Source organism: Musca domestica, unplaced genomic scaffold (genome assembly GCF_030504385.1).
Source record: "Musca domestica strain aabys unplaced genomic scaffold, Musca_domestica.polishedcontigs.V.1.1 11, whole genome shotgun sequence".
NCBI lineage: Eukaryota > Metazoa > Arthropoda > Insecta > Diptera > Muscidae > Musca > Musca domestica.
In genome coordinates, this window is record NW_026712133.1 from 14,654,626 (window position 1) to 14,672,687 (window position 18,062).

At 34.5% G+C, this 18,062-nt stretch overlaps 1 protein-coding gene across 5 annotated transcripts in view; it reads right to left on the bottom strand.

Moving 5' to 3' along the window:
- LOC101897398 (slowpoke-binding protein) overlaps positions 1–16,743 on the bottom strand; it is a 138,391-nt gene extending 121,648 nt beyond the window's left edge. For 3 of the 5 annotated variants that reach the window (XM_059131666.1, XM_020035793.2, XM_020035791.2), the window contains exon 1: positions 16,725–16,742. In XM_059131666.1, coding sequence (XP_058987649.1) covers positions 16,725–16,730 — 6 coding nt within the window. In that variant the 5' untranslated portion in view covers positions 16,731–16,742. Of the gene's footprint in view, positions 1–16,724 lie in introns of all 5 variants that reach the window. The other 2 variants (XM_020035792.2, XM_059131664.1) reach the window with 2 other exon arrangements.
- Between the last annotated feature and the right edge of the window lie 1,319 nt (positions 16,744–18,062).

Sequence of the window (18,062 nt, forward strand, 5' to 3'; positions counted from 1 at the left end):
GTCTTGAGTGGGGGGAGTGAACAAGTTCCCTCCAATTTTGGTTACTTTTCCATGAAACATTCACAACGCCATAATCCTTATTAAAAAAAATAAATTTGTAGTAGAGTGTTAGATTTTTTTTGAATTCAAAGCTTATGTACCGTAGTATCAAAAATATTCGACTTGAACTCATTCACAAAATATTTTTTCACTAATCATTTATTTATTTGTATAGGTTGGCAATTTCCTTTAGAGCCTTAAACTGTTTTCTTTGAGTGAAGGTGTGTGTGTGTGTGTGCTGTGGTGGCCAATTGTTGGTCGCTTGACTATTGGAATGACAGTTTGACCACCATGATTGTGGGCCTACATGGCTGGCCGGTTGATGGTTGGTGATGGCTTTTGCCACGTCACCGAGGGGGGAGGGAGGGTGATATTAGACAACTATAACGTAAGTGCATGTTTTGTTTTGTTTTTCTTTCGTTTTTTTTTATTTTCCACTTTGTATTGTTGTTTTCCCTCTGACCTGTACTGTCACTCAGTCAGTCAGTCACTTATTTAAGGTTAGACAAGTTAGCTGAGTAATGTGTTTTCAGGTTTTTCTTTGCTGGGCCACATTTTCATTTGGCCAACTGACCACCAAAAAAGAAAAAAGAAACTATTTCAATCGGTCGTTGCTGTCAGGTTGCGGCGGCAATGGCCACAATCAAAAGTAGAACGAAAGGAACGAGAGCAACAAAAGAACCGCACAACAACCAAGAACCGAAAAGAAAGTGAAAAGTTAACGAATAAAGAAGAAAAATTCGTTGGAATGAAAAGCGAAAAAAGTGCATGTATTTGGGTAGTGATTGTGGCCTTTAAATGGATTAAGAAAAATTGATTTTTTTCCTTTGAATGTTCGGTGGGGGTGGTAAATATGTGTGAGTGTTTGGCTTTTGTGGCGAAAAAATAATTCCAAAATAATATTTTTATTTTTGCACAACAGAGATTGGTCATCGACCAACAACGAAATGTCATGACATACACTTGACAAGTGTTTGACATGTGTCTTCCCTTTTGTTTTTGTTGTTTACTTTTCTGTTGCTACAAAATTCATGTCATTTTCGTTGTAATCAAAGTCACATCAATCTACGTGCATAAACATAGATGACAAGATGAGAGTGGCGGAGATGGGGGTGGGGGGTAGAAAATCAAACAAGATTACATTTTTATCGGTCTAATGGACTTGTAAATGTTGTTATCCTCTGTCTGTTGTTGAAGGAAAAAAACATATAATTTTTTTATTTAATTGACAGTTTTACTACTTCTGACATAGGTACTTTCTATTTTTGTGCAGGTTTCGGGAAATCTTTCCTTGGCATTTGTATAAGTTAAAAAAAAAGTTCGATTCTTTGCTTGAATTCCAATAGCTCAAAAATTTTCGGAAAACATTTTTTTTTTTTTCATTTTTTTAATCATGCAGAGCCAGCTAATATTGGAAATACCCAGAGCCAGGTAATATTGGAAATACCTACATCCAACATTACCTGGCTCTGTCTGGAGTCGTTGTTTTAAAAACATTTCAAAATTCTAGTTTTAGTCATCCTAAAATTGTATTATCCAATTTGTGCCATATTTGGGACGAAGTGAAAGGAGGGAAGGGAAATTCGCGCCTGCTGAACTTAACGAAATTGTTTCTATGTGTTTTAATTTTCAACCTCCATGCGTATGCAGCCCAAATGTGAACATGTTTTCTTTTAAAGTAATGACTTCCGTTTATTGTCAACGTTGTCTCAAGGTCGGTGAAAAAAGCCCTACTGACATGTGATTAAATAATAATAAATGAGCTAGTAAATGCTCCCTTGAGTTGTATTTTATTCACTACAGCAATTGATGTGTCCAATGTACGAAATGATTCACTACAGCAATTTATGTGTCCAATGTATGAAATGATAAATGAATGAGTTTTTCATTACAATTTACTAATTCGATTGGGTGGGGTGTAAAAAGATTCCTTTGACACGAATCTGTAAGGTGAACGATTTATGAATACGTTTTTCGTCCCGCAAAATACATGGCTTAAAATGTCCTGAGATTTGTTTATGATTATCCCACCCACAATACCATGCGGTCATTTGTAACTCATTGAGTTTGGGCTCTTCCTTTATTATACCGATTTACATTAATATAAGTTTTGATGTAATTATCTACATAAATAGCTGATGGATCTACTTATCAGTAAATCGGTCAGTATAGGGTATACTGTGGTACAGGGTATTAAGTTTTTGTGTATCTTTTCGTAGCATATAAAAGGGATATAAGTAAAAAGGCAGTTAAATTCGTCTTCCTCCACTAATATCCTTGAAAATATGTCTGAGGTCCTATATCCGAAATTCAGATATCGGAAGTTACTGTTACATGGAGACGATACCAACATTAGGATGTCTCACCATGTGCAGGTGCGTCTATCCATATTTTTATGTAAGAAACAGTAAGGAAAAGTCAAAAGTCGGGCGGGGCCAACTATGTGATACCCTACACCCCTATGCATATTTAGTAGAGCTCCCGTAACAAAAGAATTTATTTCAAGTAGATTATACCCTCTATCAACATTTGACTTTAGAACAGTTATAGTGTGCTATAGAGTGGATGATATCACTTGGAGGAGGATTATATTAAAAAAATATATATCGGAGCCGAGTTGCATAAAATGGAAACGTACGTCCCAAAATTCACTCTATTTGGGCTGATATTAGCCATTATTTGCACAATGAACCTGAAATCGGATTAAGGATATATGTGAGGACTTACACACCAAATCGGATGAAACATATATATATATATATATATATATATATATATATATATATATATATATATATATATATATATATATATATATATATATATATATATATATATATATATATATATATATATATATACACTGGTGGCCAAAACTAAAGCAACTGAAATTACAAGGAGAATGAATGCCCTGTAACTTTTTCAAAAATTAAGAAAATGAGAAAGTTTTTCTTGTTTGAAATTAGGTACTTTATTCACTTTTTAAACACCGAAAACATAAAACCAAGATTCATTTTTATATAAAAAATAATGTTTGGTAAAGTCAATTAACCCGATTTTGGCTTGGACAAAACAAAAGCAACTCTGTTGTACATTCATATAACCGCTGCAATTTCAGTTGTTTTTACTGTGATATTTATCGCTTTTTGCTTCCTTCAACAATTTCGCTTGTCATAAATCCTTTTTGAGAAGTTTTTTACAACAGTATGTGTTTTTCTTCTCGTTTTTTAAGTACTGCCCAAAAAAATTTTAAAAATGGCTAGAAGCAAATACAGTACCTGAATAAAACAGCAAATTATCAGTGACTATCAAAACAACATATCACAGAAAATGATTTCCGAGAAATATTTCATAAATATTTATGTGATTTCATAATTATTTCTGTATACTAAGTCGGTTTTTTGAAACTGGATCGGTAGTAACAGTCTATAACGGATGAAGGCCGTGAAAAACTTCAGCCCGTACTAATCCACAAATTGTGAGAGAAATAAAAAACAACTATTTAAGAGTTCAACAGGATTGGTGAGAGAGCAATCATTGGATATAAGCTCGAGATCTGTGTGTAGACGAGTAGTGGCAGCTGGTCTGCATGCCCGTAAGACATCCAAAAACCATTTATATCTGAAAAAATCAAAAAGGCTTTCGGAAACGATAATATTAAGTGGAATAAAGCTCAATGGAAACAACATTATTTCTGGGATGAGTCTACGTTTAATATTAAAGACTCAGACCTGAAAAATTTTACGGGAGAAGACCAAAAAATGAAGGACTCAAGCCGCAGTGTTGCAAAGGTACAGTAAAGCATGAGGGAGGGTCAAAAATGGCGTGGCGCTGTTTTTCTTTCTATGGACTTGGGCCTATCCATAAAATAAAGGAAGTTGTGGATCGGTTTGTTTACAAAGATGTGTTTGACATCACGTTGTTCCCTTACGCTGAGTAAAATATTCGGCTGATTTGGGTGTTTCAGCATGACAATGATCCCAAACTTGTATCAAAACTTGTCAAATATTGGTTGCGGGAGTCAAAAATTGATTTTTTTTATGGCCGGCACAATCACCTAACCTAAACTCCATAGAAAACCTTTGGAGTATCGTAGATAGGAAGATCGAGCGAGATTCGGAAATAAATAAGCACAACTTTTTCTAAAGAATTCGGGGTGTCTGGTAAAGCACACCCAAGGATCAAATTGAGCGTGTTATAGATTCAATGCCTCGTAGGTGTGGAGCTGCTATCAAAAATAATGGTTATGCTATCGACTACTAGCCAAAATTTAATTATTTTAAAATAAAAAATCAAAAGTTGCTTTAGTTTTGACCAAGAAAAAATTGAGTCATTTTAGTTTTCCACATATTATTTTTCGTTCAAAATTATTTCTGTACTTTTATTTTTAGTTTCTTAAAAGTGAATTAAACCCCTCATTTAAAACTGGAAAAATAATTACGATTTGTTTATTTTTGTAAAAGTTACAGGACATTTATTGCCTTTGCGATTTAAGTTGCTTTAGTTTTGGCCACCAGTGTATATATATATCTACAGCTGAACCAATTTTTTCCGAATTTGATGTACTTGCTTCTAGACTGAATTTGGTTGGATGTACCAAAATTCAGGACTTTTGGACTGATAGTGGCCATTTGGTGCACAATAAACCTGAAATCAGATTAAGGATGTATATCCAAATCTTTGCCGTTCTTGGTAAAATTTGGCAAACGGACTTCCGAGCTCTATAAGATGTCTGGTACCAAATATCATTGTTGGCGAATGCTTATTACGAATGTGAGGGACTTAAACACCAAATCGGATGAAACATATATATGGGAGCTATAGCTACATCTGAACCGTCCTCTCCAAATTTTATGTACTTGCTTCTGGACTGAATTCGATCGGATGTACAAAAATTCAGGCATTTGCGCTTATATTTGGTGAACAATTAACCCGAAATATTTTGAGGATATATATGGGCCCTATATCCAAATCTGAACCAATCTTAATCAAATTTGGTAAAAGTATTTCTGGGCTGATAACTGGTACCAAATATCATTGTTGTGGAATGCATATTACGCTTGTGAGGTACTTTGATGAAACATATATATGGGAGCTATAGCTATATCTGAACCGATTTACACCAAATTTGAACTACTGGTTTATACTGGACAGAGGCATTTTTGAGCAGTATTTGATATCCGGTACAAAGTATCATTCTTCTGGAGTGCATATTACGCATGTGAGGGACTTAAAACCCCAAATCGGATGAAACATATTTATGGGAGTTTTAGCTATATCTGAACCGATTTTCACCCTATTTGATGTACTTGCTTCTGGACTGAATTCTATGGGATGTGCCAAAATACAGGTCATTTGGACTTATATTAGTCATTAGGTGCGCAATTTACCCGAAATCGGTTGAACATATATGGGAGCTATATCTAAATCTGATCTGATTATCACCAATTTCAATAGGGTTCGTCCTGGGGCCAAACAAACATTGTTTGCAAAATTTCATCTCAATCGGATAATAATTCGTCCTGTATTTTTTAAAAAAAATGCATGGACGGACTGAGAAGATCCTCAAAAGTAGCAATGGGTCTATCTCGCTTCTTTCTCCCTGTTACAAACAAATGCAAAAAGACATAATACCCTTACCAACATGTGGTGTAGGGTATAGAAAGACATATTGCTTTTCTTGGCCAGTATAGATAGAATTATGAGATAAAATGGTAATGTTGGGACCTCCACTATTTATGAGACTTTTCAAGATACCGAAAATCAGGATGGGAATATGGAAAGCTCTGGCCCTACATTGAAACCTTTTTTTGAGTGATAATTCTAGCCGATGAGAAGTTCAATGTGAAATTGCACTTAATTCAGTTGAAAATTGTGGCTGAAAATGCAAAAATACCGAAAAACGGGGAGGTACAGTTAAAAGGTCTACGTCTCAACGTGGATCTATAATATACAAATCGTGTAAAATTTCTATGCTCATAGATGCCTATAATAGATTTAGAGTTGGAGTTGATTACAGAAATTATAAATAAACTAGCCATTGCCCGCCACTTCGTCAGTGAAAAGTCCACCTTAAGATTTGAGATTCGTTCCAACGGTTCGGCCAAAATCCAATTTTTCTATCCCAAAATATAACGTCCCTATATATTAGCCCTAGAAATAAAAAATGACCTTAATATCAAATTTCAGCTAGTAGGGTAAGTGTACCAGTAGTCGGCACTTTTAGGATTTTCGCGTTTTTAATCGCTCACCATTCTGAGTGGAACTTTTCAATTATTACAAAATTAATTTATTCAGATTCGAAATTTTGTATAGTTTTTGCAATAATAAATAAAGTTTTTATATCTTTTTATTACATTTCATAAATTTGTAGTTTTATTAAAACAATGCTTTTTTGCCAGTAGTCGGCATCACTTGCCAATTGTCGGTATGGCATTTTCCAACAGTCGGCATACCAATTTTTTTGTAAGAATAATTAATAATAATAATAAATTAATTCATTAAAATATAATATTTTTGTTTAGTTAAACTGATTTGACGTCTTTATTGTACTTTTCTTAAGAATATGGATTGTTTAGGACCTTCACAGACAAAAATTTAATTTTTATTAGAATAAATCATCTTTTCTTAGCGAAATTGTACACCAAAATAGCTGACAATATATTTGAAGTAAACAAAATACATTTAGTTATAAAAGTTTCATTTATTTGGGCTTAAAAATAAAAAGTGCCGACTACTGGGACATGCCGAACTTAAGCTCACTTACCCTACCAAATTTAGGAACATTTAATACGCATTTACAAAACAATCTACTTTTCTCCATCCTAGACCCCAATAGTGATTCGAAATTAGTACAATTTAGTGCTTTTCGTTCAAATACACTACGCATTTTCAATAATAAATATATTACGCAATGAAATAATTTCGTGAAAATTGTGGCAAAAATTTTTCTGCCACAGGAATTAAAACCCATTACGAACAACAAATACTGAATTTTAGATAAATCCTTTAGAAAATATGGATTAAATAGTCAAAAAACAAAATATCGAAAAAGGTGCCGTTACTTTTAATGACGTGACTGAAGGTTAATTTGTTTTACAAACATATGCTCCGGATTTTTGTCAATAATATTGTTGAAACACTATAGACATGAAATTCATGGTGTTCCAGGAATCTTAACGTGAATATTTTGAAAAATGTAAAAGTGGGTGATGTAAACTTGCAAAACGTCGACACAAGTGTCTCATGTTTTTAGCTGTACTTCCATAATATTTTCAATTTTTTCTGTAATTATATTTTTTCAGTGTAATTATACCAATTAACTTGTAGCTTTATATAACACCATTTTTAATATTCAGCCTACATCACATCAGTAATGATCATAGAGCTAAATTTGAAGACTCTAGCTACAACGATTCCTTAAATATCGCCATTAATTTTATATATATATTTTTTTTCAATGCAGTCCTTAACCCAATTTAAAATAAGTGTAATTTAAGTTAAAAAAAATGAAAGAAAAAAACAAACCAAAGGACATACATATGTACAACCAACAGACATGCTTACACTTGAACGCTGCCTAATAAAGTTGTAATATTGTATAAATAACAATAACAACTTACATGAGGGTCCTTTTTAAGTGGCACTGAGCCGTTTGTTGTTGTTTTTGGTCTCTGTGTTTGCCCAATAATATTTGTTGGGGGTGGACATGCACTTATGTTTGTTTTCGCCTTTTTTTGGGGGAGTGGGTGGGGTCCTGTTGAAAGTATTTCTTGACAGTGTTGTATTTTATTGTCAACATTACAGGCACGATTTAATGTGTAAAAAGGGTTTTCTCTTATTGTTACTAAGACTATATTGCATTTATGGGTATATTTTGTTGGCAACAGTGTTTATAGGGAAATAAGAATTTTGGGGAATAAATTTAAGGTTTTTTCTCTGATTCAATAAACGTTCTTAGTTATAGCTTGGTAGAGCGTAAAATGTTCTTGATATTCATTGTAGATTTTTAACTCATCGTAATGTTTATCGGAGAAGCTATAACAGCCTTTAAAGAAAACTTTGAAACGTGTCTATTTTCAATACTAAAAATCCCTTTGTCCGCAGACGGACATGGCCGAATCATTGGGTCTAAAATGCTTATTTCGAGGTGTTACAAACGGAATTGTAAACTTAATATACACTCCAAAATATAGTGGAGGGTATAAAAGTAGCAAATATGGATCCCATTGTTACGTGATGATTTCATCACTTACATTCGTTAATAGCACGAACAAAGCACTACAGTATTCGTGCCTATTGTACAATGGTAACAACAACAAAGGCAATAGCCAGACCACAAGAACATGCACCAGCCAACAACCACCGCATTCGCTGGGCGCGTAGTGAACAATTAAGTTTTTGGTGGTGTGCCCTTCACAACATAAGGCTAATAATTCTCATTGACATGGTAGGGACGGTCACATATACTGTTCGGTTTGCGGTACGATAGACAGGCTTACTACTACCAAAGGGTAGCTAGTGATTTCCGAATCATTTGACGTCCTCAGGAGCTTTGGTTCGCTGTTTTACAGGAGCTTCAGCTCGCTGTTCCAAATCATAGTCAAACATTCAGCAATGGAGTCGAGGTAGTTATAAACCGTAGCGCTAGCTAGAATAGTTACCTAAACATTGTAGATGACCCGAATTGCTAACTCGAACATACCCTCAAAGAGATGCCAAACCCGAACGAGTTCCGCTCCATCTACAAAGATCTAGACATCGATTGCCGATCCTACCCTTCACGAGCTGCCGATCCCGAACGAGACCCTATCCACCTGCAAAGGTTTAGACATCGGCTGCCGCACCTACATAAATTTAATGAGCTGCCAAATCCGAACGATTTTCAATACGTCTACGAACACCTGCACCATTCCGAACGTCAACATCCCTACATTGTAATTTCACAAGTTCCCTGTAGGTGGTAGGTTCGTGATAAAGAGGTGCTTTTGGAAATGTGTACTACAAGTGCACGAAAAGTACTAAATAGAACCATATTTGGAGCAATTTGATAATGGTTGAACAGAAAGTGCTTGAAATCCTAAATTTGGGATTAGCATCGCTGTTCATGTGTAGTCTGAACATATGTTGGTGGTTTCGGAAATGTGTACTTATTGAAAAGTACTATATTTTATATTAGATATTGGATGAAGGGATAGAGATAAAATTCTAAAATTTGATATCGAGATGGAATTGAGATATGGAGGTCGATTTGTAAATGTGTACTATCATAGTACGAAAAGTACTATATAATAGTAAATTTGGTATTAGTTGAAAACTTGAACTGAAATCATGAAATTTGATATACGGGGTGTGATGAAAAAACTGCTACCAACTTCAGACTGCTGTCATTTCTAAGCCACTCGTCCGGCAGCTGTTAAAATTATTCCAGTGACAGCTCATTATATAGTTTACAAGCGTACAAAAGAAAAAAGAAAAAAAGAAAAAGAGTTATTCGTGATGGAATTCAAGCGTGATAATGTGATTTTTTATATTTGGCTGGAAAACCACAAGTGGTTTTGTATCGCGTACCATCCATCGCTCGTTTCCGTGATACTGGTAGCGTAGCCCGACGTCAAGAAATTGGATGGAAGAAAACTGTAACATCAGCAGAAATGGTTCGAAAAGTAAAGTAGCGACTTGATGGAAAACCGCGTCGCAGTGGCCGAAAAATGGCTCGTGAGCTGAACATATCTCAATATTCCATTGGCCAAATATAGAACAATGAGCTCGGAGTTAATCCATTGAAATTCCAAAAAGTGCAAGAACTTACAACGCAACAGAAAGAAAATAAACTCAAAAGAGCTAAAGAGTTGCTTCGCTTGGCCGAAAGTGGTGAACTGCCGAATTTAGTTTTCTCCGATGAAAAAGCATTCGTTGTCCAGCAGTTTGTAGACAAACAAAATGATCGTGTCTACTCGCCAAAGAGGTCAGCTGAAAATGTGCATCTTCGCTTGGCCACCAGAACTCAAGCGCCGGCCATGGTGATGGTGTAGGCCGCCATAACAGCCGATGGTCGATCTCCGCTCGTTTTTATAAAACATGGTCAGAATAAATGCCGAATATTATCGCGAAAATATTCTGGAGGGCCGCAGACCTTGGACATTCCAACACACAGCACGCGCCACCCAAGAAGGGTTGCAAAATGGTCACCAATATCTCCGGATACCAAACCGTTGGACTATTGTGTCTGAAGTATTTTTGAAAAGCAAGGTTGGAACTAAATAATACCAAAGAGTCGATCACCTCAAGCAAGCTCTCCGCCGGGAATAGGCCAAAACACCGCAGAGCAACATTCGGGCAGCGTGTGACGGTTTCATTGGTCGTTTGAAGGCCATAATTTGTGCCAAAGGTGACCAATTCGAACTAATCTAAACTTATTCTAAAATTTGATGCCATTTTCGACATATTTTGCGTTCATTCAATAAAATTTAAAGAAATATATAACCAGTAAATAAAGTCTTTAAGTCGGGCGGAGCCGACTTTATGATACCCCACACAACTTTGCTAATTTAGTTGAGCTCCGCACAACAATTAAAAGTTTTTATGGGAGAATTCCATCATACACGCTATGATTATAATTATAATTTAAAGTTCAAAGGACTAAATATGCCGAAGCATTTGTATTTTTTAAGTTCGGACTAGTATTGCCCATTTGGTGCATAATTAATTTGAAATCGGATAAAGATATATATGGGAGCTATGTCCAAATCTGAACCGATCTCGATAAAATTTGGCAAAGATATTTCTGAGCTGTATTTGATATATTTCCCTGAATATCGTTGTTACGGAATGCATATTACGGTTGTGGGTAACAAATATAACAAATCGGATGAATAATATATATGGAAGCTATAGCTATATCTGAACCGATCTTCACCAAATTTGACATACTAGCTTCTAGACTCAATTCGGTCGTAAGTGCAACAAATATTAGACGTTTGGTGCACAATAAAAGGTAAATTGGACGAAGATATATATGGGAGCTATATCCAAATCTGAACCGATCTCGATAAAATTTAGCAAATGTATTTCTGAGCTGTATTTGATATATTTCCCCAAATATTGTTGTTGCATAGTGCATATTACGGCGGCGGTGGACAAAAATAACAAATCGGATGAACCAAATAAATGGGAGCTATAGCTATATCTGAACCGATCTTCACCAAATTTGACATACTAGCTTCTAGACTCAATTCGGTCGTAAGTGCAACAAATATTAGACGTTTGGTGCACAATAAAAGGTAAATTGGACGAAGATATATATGGGAGCTATATCCAAATCTGAACCGATCTCGATAAAATTTAGCAAATGTATTTCTGAGCTGATTTTGATATATTTCCCCAAATATTGTTGTTGCATAGTGCATATTACGGCGGCGGTGGACAAAAATAACAAATCGGATCAACCAAATAAATGGGAGCTATAGCTATATCTGAACCGATTTCGATCAAATTTGGCATACATATTTTCAGGCCTAATTTGGGTGTATATGCAAAATTCTATACAATTCGGGCTGATATTACACGTTTGGTGCACAATAAAATGCAAATCGGACGAAGATATATATGGGGGCTTATCTAAATTTTGACCGATTATCTCCAATTTCAATAGGGTTCGTCCTTGGGCCAAACAAAAGATCTTTACAAAATGTCATCTGGATCGGGCAATAAATGCGACATGTACTTTGTTTACAAAAATACATGGACAGACGGACGGACATGCATAAATCGACTCAGAATGTGATTCTATGCAGATCATCAAAAGGAACTATGGGTCTATCTCGTTTCCTTCTGCCTGTTACAAACAAATGCACAAAGACATAATACCATGACCACCTTGTGGTGTAGGGTATAAAAAATTTTAAAAATTATGGCGTTTGATTTTGTTGCAGTTTTTTATCTCACCCTGTATATAAATAAATTGTTCAATGCTGAAGGTTTATATGTTTTTAATTTTTACACCCTCCACCATACTATTGATGGTAGACAGACAGACGGATATCCCTAATCCGACTAAGAATTTCATGCTGGTCAAGAATTTATTAACTTTGATAAATTCTTCACCATCATGAAATTCTAAGTCGGATTAGGGATGTCCGTCTGTCTGTCTATATGTCGGTTTGTATATATATTCTTATCAATCTATGTTTCGAAAGACTTGAGATATAAGGCTAAAATATTACACACATGTGTATTTTGCCAGTAGGCAGGTTTAATTCCTAAAGGCGCCATCTCGACCCACATTTTTGTATAGCCCCCATATAACGATACCTCCCAATATTCATAATATGGATGATTCTAGCAACATTAATTACCGAAATTGATTCAAGTTTCGTATTTAAAGATCTTAATTGGTACTTCAACCTATGACAAAAAATAAGTTATGCCGACCCACGTCTTCGTATAGCCCCTATATAACGGTATCTCACAACATTCTGTATTTTTATGAATTTAGATGCATTACAGAGAGGAATTGCTTTACATTTAATTTTTAAAGCTCCTAATTTTTAAAGCAGCCTATGACCGAAAATTGCATATGCAGGTCCACGTCTTCGTATATGTCTCATATAACGGTACGTCCATATATTCGTTATTTTGATGACTTAAGCGACATTATTCACCAGAATTGTATCAAATTTAGTGTCTAAAATTGGCATTGGGTACTACAGCCTATGACAAAAAAAAAAAATGGAATGGAACTACAAATAAATTTCCGAATTACAATAACAATATTTCGAATTACTTACGTTTTATTACTTTTTCTCTAAAGGACACTGTGCACCCTACTTTATGTGTTAAGAAAATGGCAATAAATGAAGTGTGTAAATGGGGACAATATGAACAAAGTAAAGGGTAAAATTTATATGCACTATATAATTGTATGTGTGTGTGGGCGTTTGTGTGATAGATTGTCGACCCCATAGTTATTCACAACCAACACTACATACTTCTGCATCAAAAGAATGTGCACTGTGCGGTTGGTTCTAAAGGTAAGCAACTTTTTTAGCTCCTCTAAAGTTTTTTCGCCCCTTTCAGTTGTTCCAAAGCAAAGGGAAAAAATGTAAGGACATTTAGTATAAATATATGTGTTCCCCACATGGGTGTATAGGTGTGTGTGTGTCAGTGTATGGGGAACTGACCTTGCCTGGGCTTCAATAGTTTACCGTTAATCGTTCTTATCGATAAAGGACCGCATTGGACAAAGAAATGTTACAGCTAAACATTAAAAAAGAGCTCACACACAAACACACTCACACATACGGACCAGTGGCCGCCACATGGAGCCAATTTCTTTATACCACGGAAATGGTAATGTACACCAAACTAAGAGGTAACTTAGTTGGCAGGGATTTTTTTCTATAAAACAATGTATATGGGGGTTTCTTCTGCTTCTCCCGCATAGTTGGCTAAACGAAGAATACGGCAAACGGAAGTCTGTTATTTATGGATTGTTACGAACAATACATTTTGTATATTTAATATAATATGTGTGGGGGGTAAAATGCAATACTTTTATTATAATTACACCCCCATCGAACAAAAAACAGAAATTCCATTCCAAAAATCCGTTTCAGAACATTTGGAGTCGATCTAGCGATGTCCGTCCGTTTGTCTGACTGGTTGGCTGGTGCGCACGATAATTGTCGAAGGGAGTATCCGATTTGGTACAAACTTGGTAGATCGTAATATTTTTGTCAAATTTTAGATTGAGTTCGCAAAAGGTCGAAATTTTCAAAAAATATATTTTTTGCAGAGAAAGTGAAAGGATAATCCGATTTTGCTCCAACTTTGCACATCATAATATTTGCGTTTGTGCTAGGTCAGGTGTGAAAATGGACAAGATCGGTCCACTCCTTCTGGTACCTCCCCACAAATAATTACAACTCTAATAAAATGTGATGTAAGTGTCCAATTGTCTTCTAAATTCACACATTCTAATATGTATATTAACACAAAGTCTGGTGTTAAGATGGAATCTATCGGTCGACTCCCTCTGGTACCTTCCCCACAAATGGTCGAAATTTTCAAAAAATATATATTTTTTTGCACAGATAGAGAAACGATAATCCGATTTTGCTTCAACTTTGCAAATCCTAATATTTGCGTCAGTGCTGAGTTAGGTGTGAAAATGGACAATATCGGCTCACTCCATCAAGTACCTCCCCCACAAATGGTCAACATTTTGAATAATTACAACTTTCATAAAATTTATGGTAAGATTCCGATTGCCTTCAAATTTCACACATACCAATATTTATATTAACCCAAGGTCTGGTGTTAAGATGGAATATATCGGTCCACTCCTTTTGGTACCTCCAACACAAAAAAATTTTCGAATATTTGGAGGTACATAAATAGGGGTGCTATACAAAAATGTGGTCCTGTTTAGGCAATTTTCTGTACCTGTAGTACTCATCACGAACCCCAAATACCCAATTTAAACCGATTCCGGTGAAAAGTTTGAGACAAATCATCAAAATACGGCATATCTGTAGGTACAGTTATATGGGTACGATACCAAAACTTATATTGACTTTTCTATGCTGTGATATTTTTAAGTAATAGGAATCCATACTGTCAATTTTCAGCAAAATGGTGACTTAACACCCAAAAAACTTTAAATCCGGTATTGTTATACGGGGCCCATCCCAAAAAAGTTCAGATAAAGCCATAGCTCCCATACTTATTTTTTATCCGATTTTTTGCTTAAGTCCCTCACATTCGTAATATTCACAATAATATTAGATACCAGATATTTCATACAGCTCAGAAATATATCTGTCGATCGTATGTGCAAAAAATCACTCCATTTAGGCGATATAAACCGTTTGGTGCAAAATATAACTGAAATCGGAAATAGATATATATGAGAGTTATATCCGAATGTGAACCGATATAAATGTGACCTATATTTTGTTCACAAAAATACGTGGACAGACATACGGACAGATCATCGTCAAAGGAACTATGGCCTTCCTTCACAAAGATATAATGCCCTGATCACAGAGTAGTGTAGGGTATGAAAAAAAGGTTCATAGTTGGTATGATCTGTTTCATCTAAATTCCCAATATAATTTATTTGTTACAGGTAGCTCCTCCAAAAATTTGCATAGTGTTGTCGAGTATCATAAAGTCGCGCCCGCCTGACTTTTAGCCTTTCTTTACAGGTTTGTACTGAAATCTTCCAAAAATTTCCCAAAGGAGGACGAGGAGAGCTAGTACGCTTGAAGTTGGAGGGGGATAATTTCTGGTATAAAGGGGCGATAAACTAAAATACCAAAATTCATTACATTCTAAAAATCTAATACTGGAGACTAAATTTCTTACCCGAAGGTCAAATTTTGACATGGGGTTTTGAATATTAAGACACAATATTTTACTGTTAGAGCTATAATCCTAAAGTTTACTGTGGGACAGTAAGTTTGGTATAATAATGAATGCGATGGAAATAAGCTAGATTTCTAACACACTTCATACGAATTGCCATATACCCGATTGTTCGTTTTTCTGAATTCCTATACACCTGTGTATTTTCAACTGTCAAGAACCAAATATTTGTGGGCATTTGTGCTAAAACTATTTTAATTTCGAATTCTTGTTACAATCATAATATTTTGGATACAGACTACTGTTAATTTAGGACATTGAACATTTATACTAAAAATTACTAAATACTGTACTTTCGAATACGGAATTTTGAATAATTTTTTATGTACTCACAAAATATACCTCTATAATTGTATTTTGAGTAATTCAAATGTTATTGGGAAAGATAAATGATAGTTTCAGAGTGATATTTGAAATTATGCTGTGTTCCGAAGTACCTATTATAAATGTAAGTTCACTAAGCAAAATTGGATTGTGAATATATCTTCATCTGTGCAAAAGTTGCAGAATCTTGACTTTTAGTTTACCAATCATAACTCCATAATTTGACTAGATATAACTTTGCATGGAACACCACCGGCCTGTTAAATTGTTAGTTTATTATGTTAAAGATCGCAATTAGATGGGGAATCATTTGTTGGGTTTGATTTAACATACTTCCTGACAAAAATCACCTATTCATGAACCCTTGACCTGTTGCTACCATGAAAAATTTCTTGACTTATGTGGATAGATATAGGAAACATACCACCATTTAAGTGTCAATAAAGAATAGTAAAGAGTTTAAAAACCCTAGTCAATATATAAGCAAATAGAGACAATAAATTATTGCAACACAGAAATCAGTATTGAAAGGCATAACATATGTGTAATTGCGGAAAGTTTTTTTTTTTAGTTTGAGGGGTGTTTTACTTCTTATGTGTCTTTCACAAATTATGCATAATGTTGCTATAAATCGCAGACCCTTCATATTATATAAACACTTAATACTTTTTTATTTCAAATATTTTAGGTCCCATAATCCTTAGTTTTCCCAAGTTTATAAAAAAAATATTATTGGAATATAGGGATGTACGTATAATTATTATTTTCTAGATTAGTTAATAGACACTAATAATAAATATATTATTCTTACATTAAACTATGACGTCATAACTTTCTTAAAATATGTTAAATTTTCTTATTCTTATATAAAAATCTTAATCTAAAACTTAACTACTATAAGTACTTGAATTTAAAATAACATTACAACATACCTGCATCTTTTTATCCAATACGAGATGGCAGCAATACCCACTAAAAGAATGGCTCCCAAAGCACACCAGAGAATATTCTGAAATGAGAACAAAAGATAAATTTAACAAAGCTACACTTTAGCATAGATTTTGTAAATTCCTAAATGTAAACGAGGATTTCTTGCTTTTTATTTATTTTACGTGAAAATAGATTATTCAAGTAAAAAAGTGGCCGGGTCGAAGTTTCGATGTCCTCTACCATAAGGTAATTAAAATACGTTTCATTCATCTTATACTCAATGATAAATATAATTCGAAATACCGTTAATACTAATTTTAAATCAAATACGTTTGAAGCCAAGGTTGAACCCATCAAAAACCTTTAATCATAATTCGATATGTGCCTATAATAATTATAATGATTTGTATGTGCCGATACATCCAATTTCAATCCCAAAAACTTGGAGACAAATTAGATATCTGGACCAATCCCTTCAATAGTTACGCTGATCAAGGAAATTAAATAACTACAAACTATAAAAGTACAAAGAAGTTTATCTCAAAACATTGTTTTTGTCATCGGGTTGATACTGTCCGTCCTCAAAATAACAATATTATTTCAAACATCTCTTAAAACAAAATATGTTTGAGAATATTTGGATGCGGCCTAAATATGTCGACCTGCCCCCCATCTCGATTGCCTGCAGCATGAAAAGTCTCGAAAGAAAAGTATTAAAGGTCTCATATTGAGCGAAGGGAGTATCCGTGAAAGTTTAAAATGTTTGATGGTATCAAATCAAATCTGGCCTGGTATATATTTGCGTAGAACTGAGCTTGAATAAATCAACATTACGGATAACAACAGGGTAACTAACAGGTCACTGCAACATTTGAAGAAGAATATCCAAATGGGATAACACTAACGTCGAATACTGCATAACTTCGCAAAAAGGCTATGCTGGCCTTGGAGCGAAGTATATATCTTCTCTATATCTATAATAGAGGAAAATGTTTGTATTTTTGTGCATTTGTAATTTATGGACACGAAAACCGCTGCACAGATTTTCCTGAAAATGTCCAGATATACTACAATATTGCCTGAAAGTATCAGAGATATTGCATCAGAATCGGAGGTACCTCCCAAAAATTTAGATTTTATATGCACATATCAATTGATCGATTGCAGATACAAAAAATAAATTTTCCAAAATATATTAAAATCGGTTCAGATTTGGATATAGTTCCCATAAACTTTTTTTTTACTGATTTCACATATTTGACGCACCAAACACAATACGATTCCATTAAAATTCGGAATGAGTGACTAAATTTGGTACAAAACTAAATTTGTTAAATTAT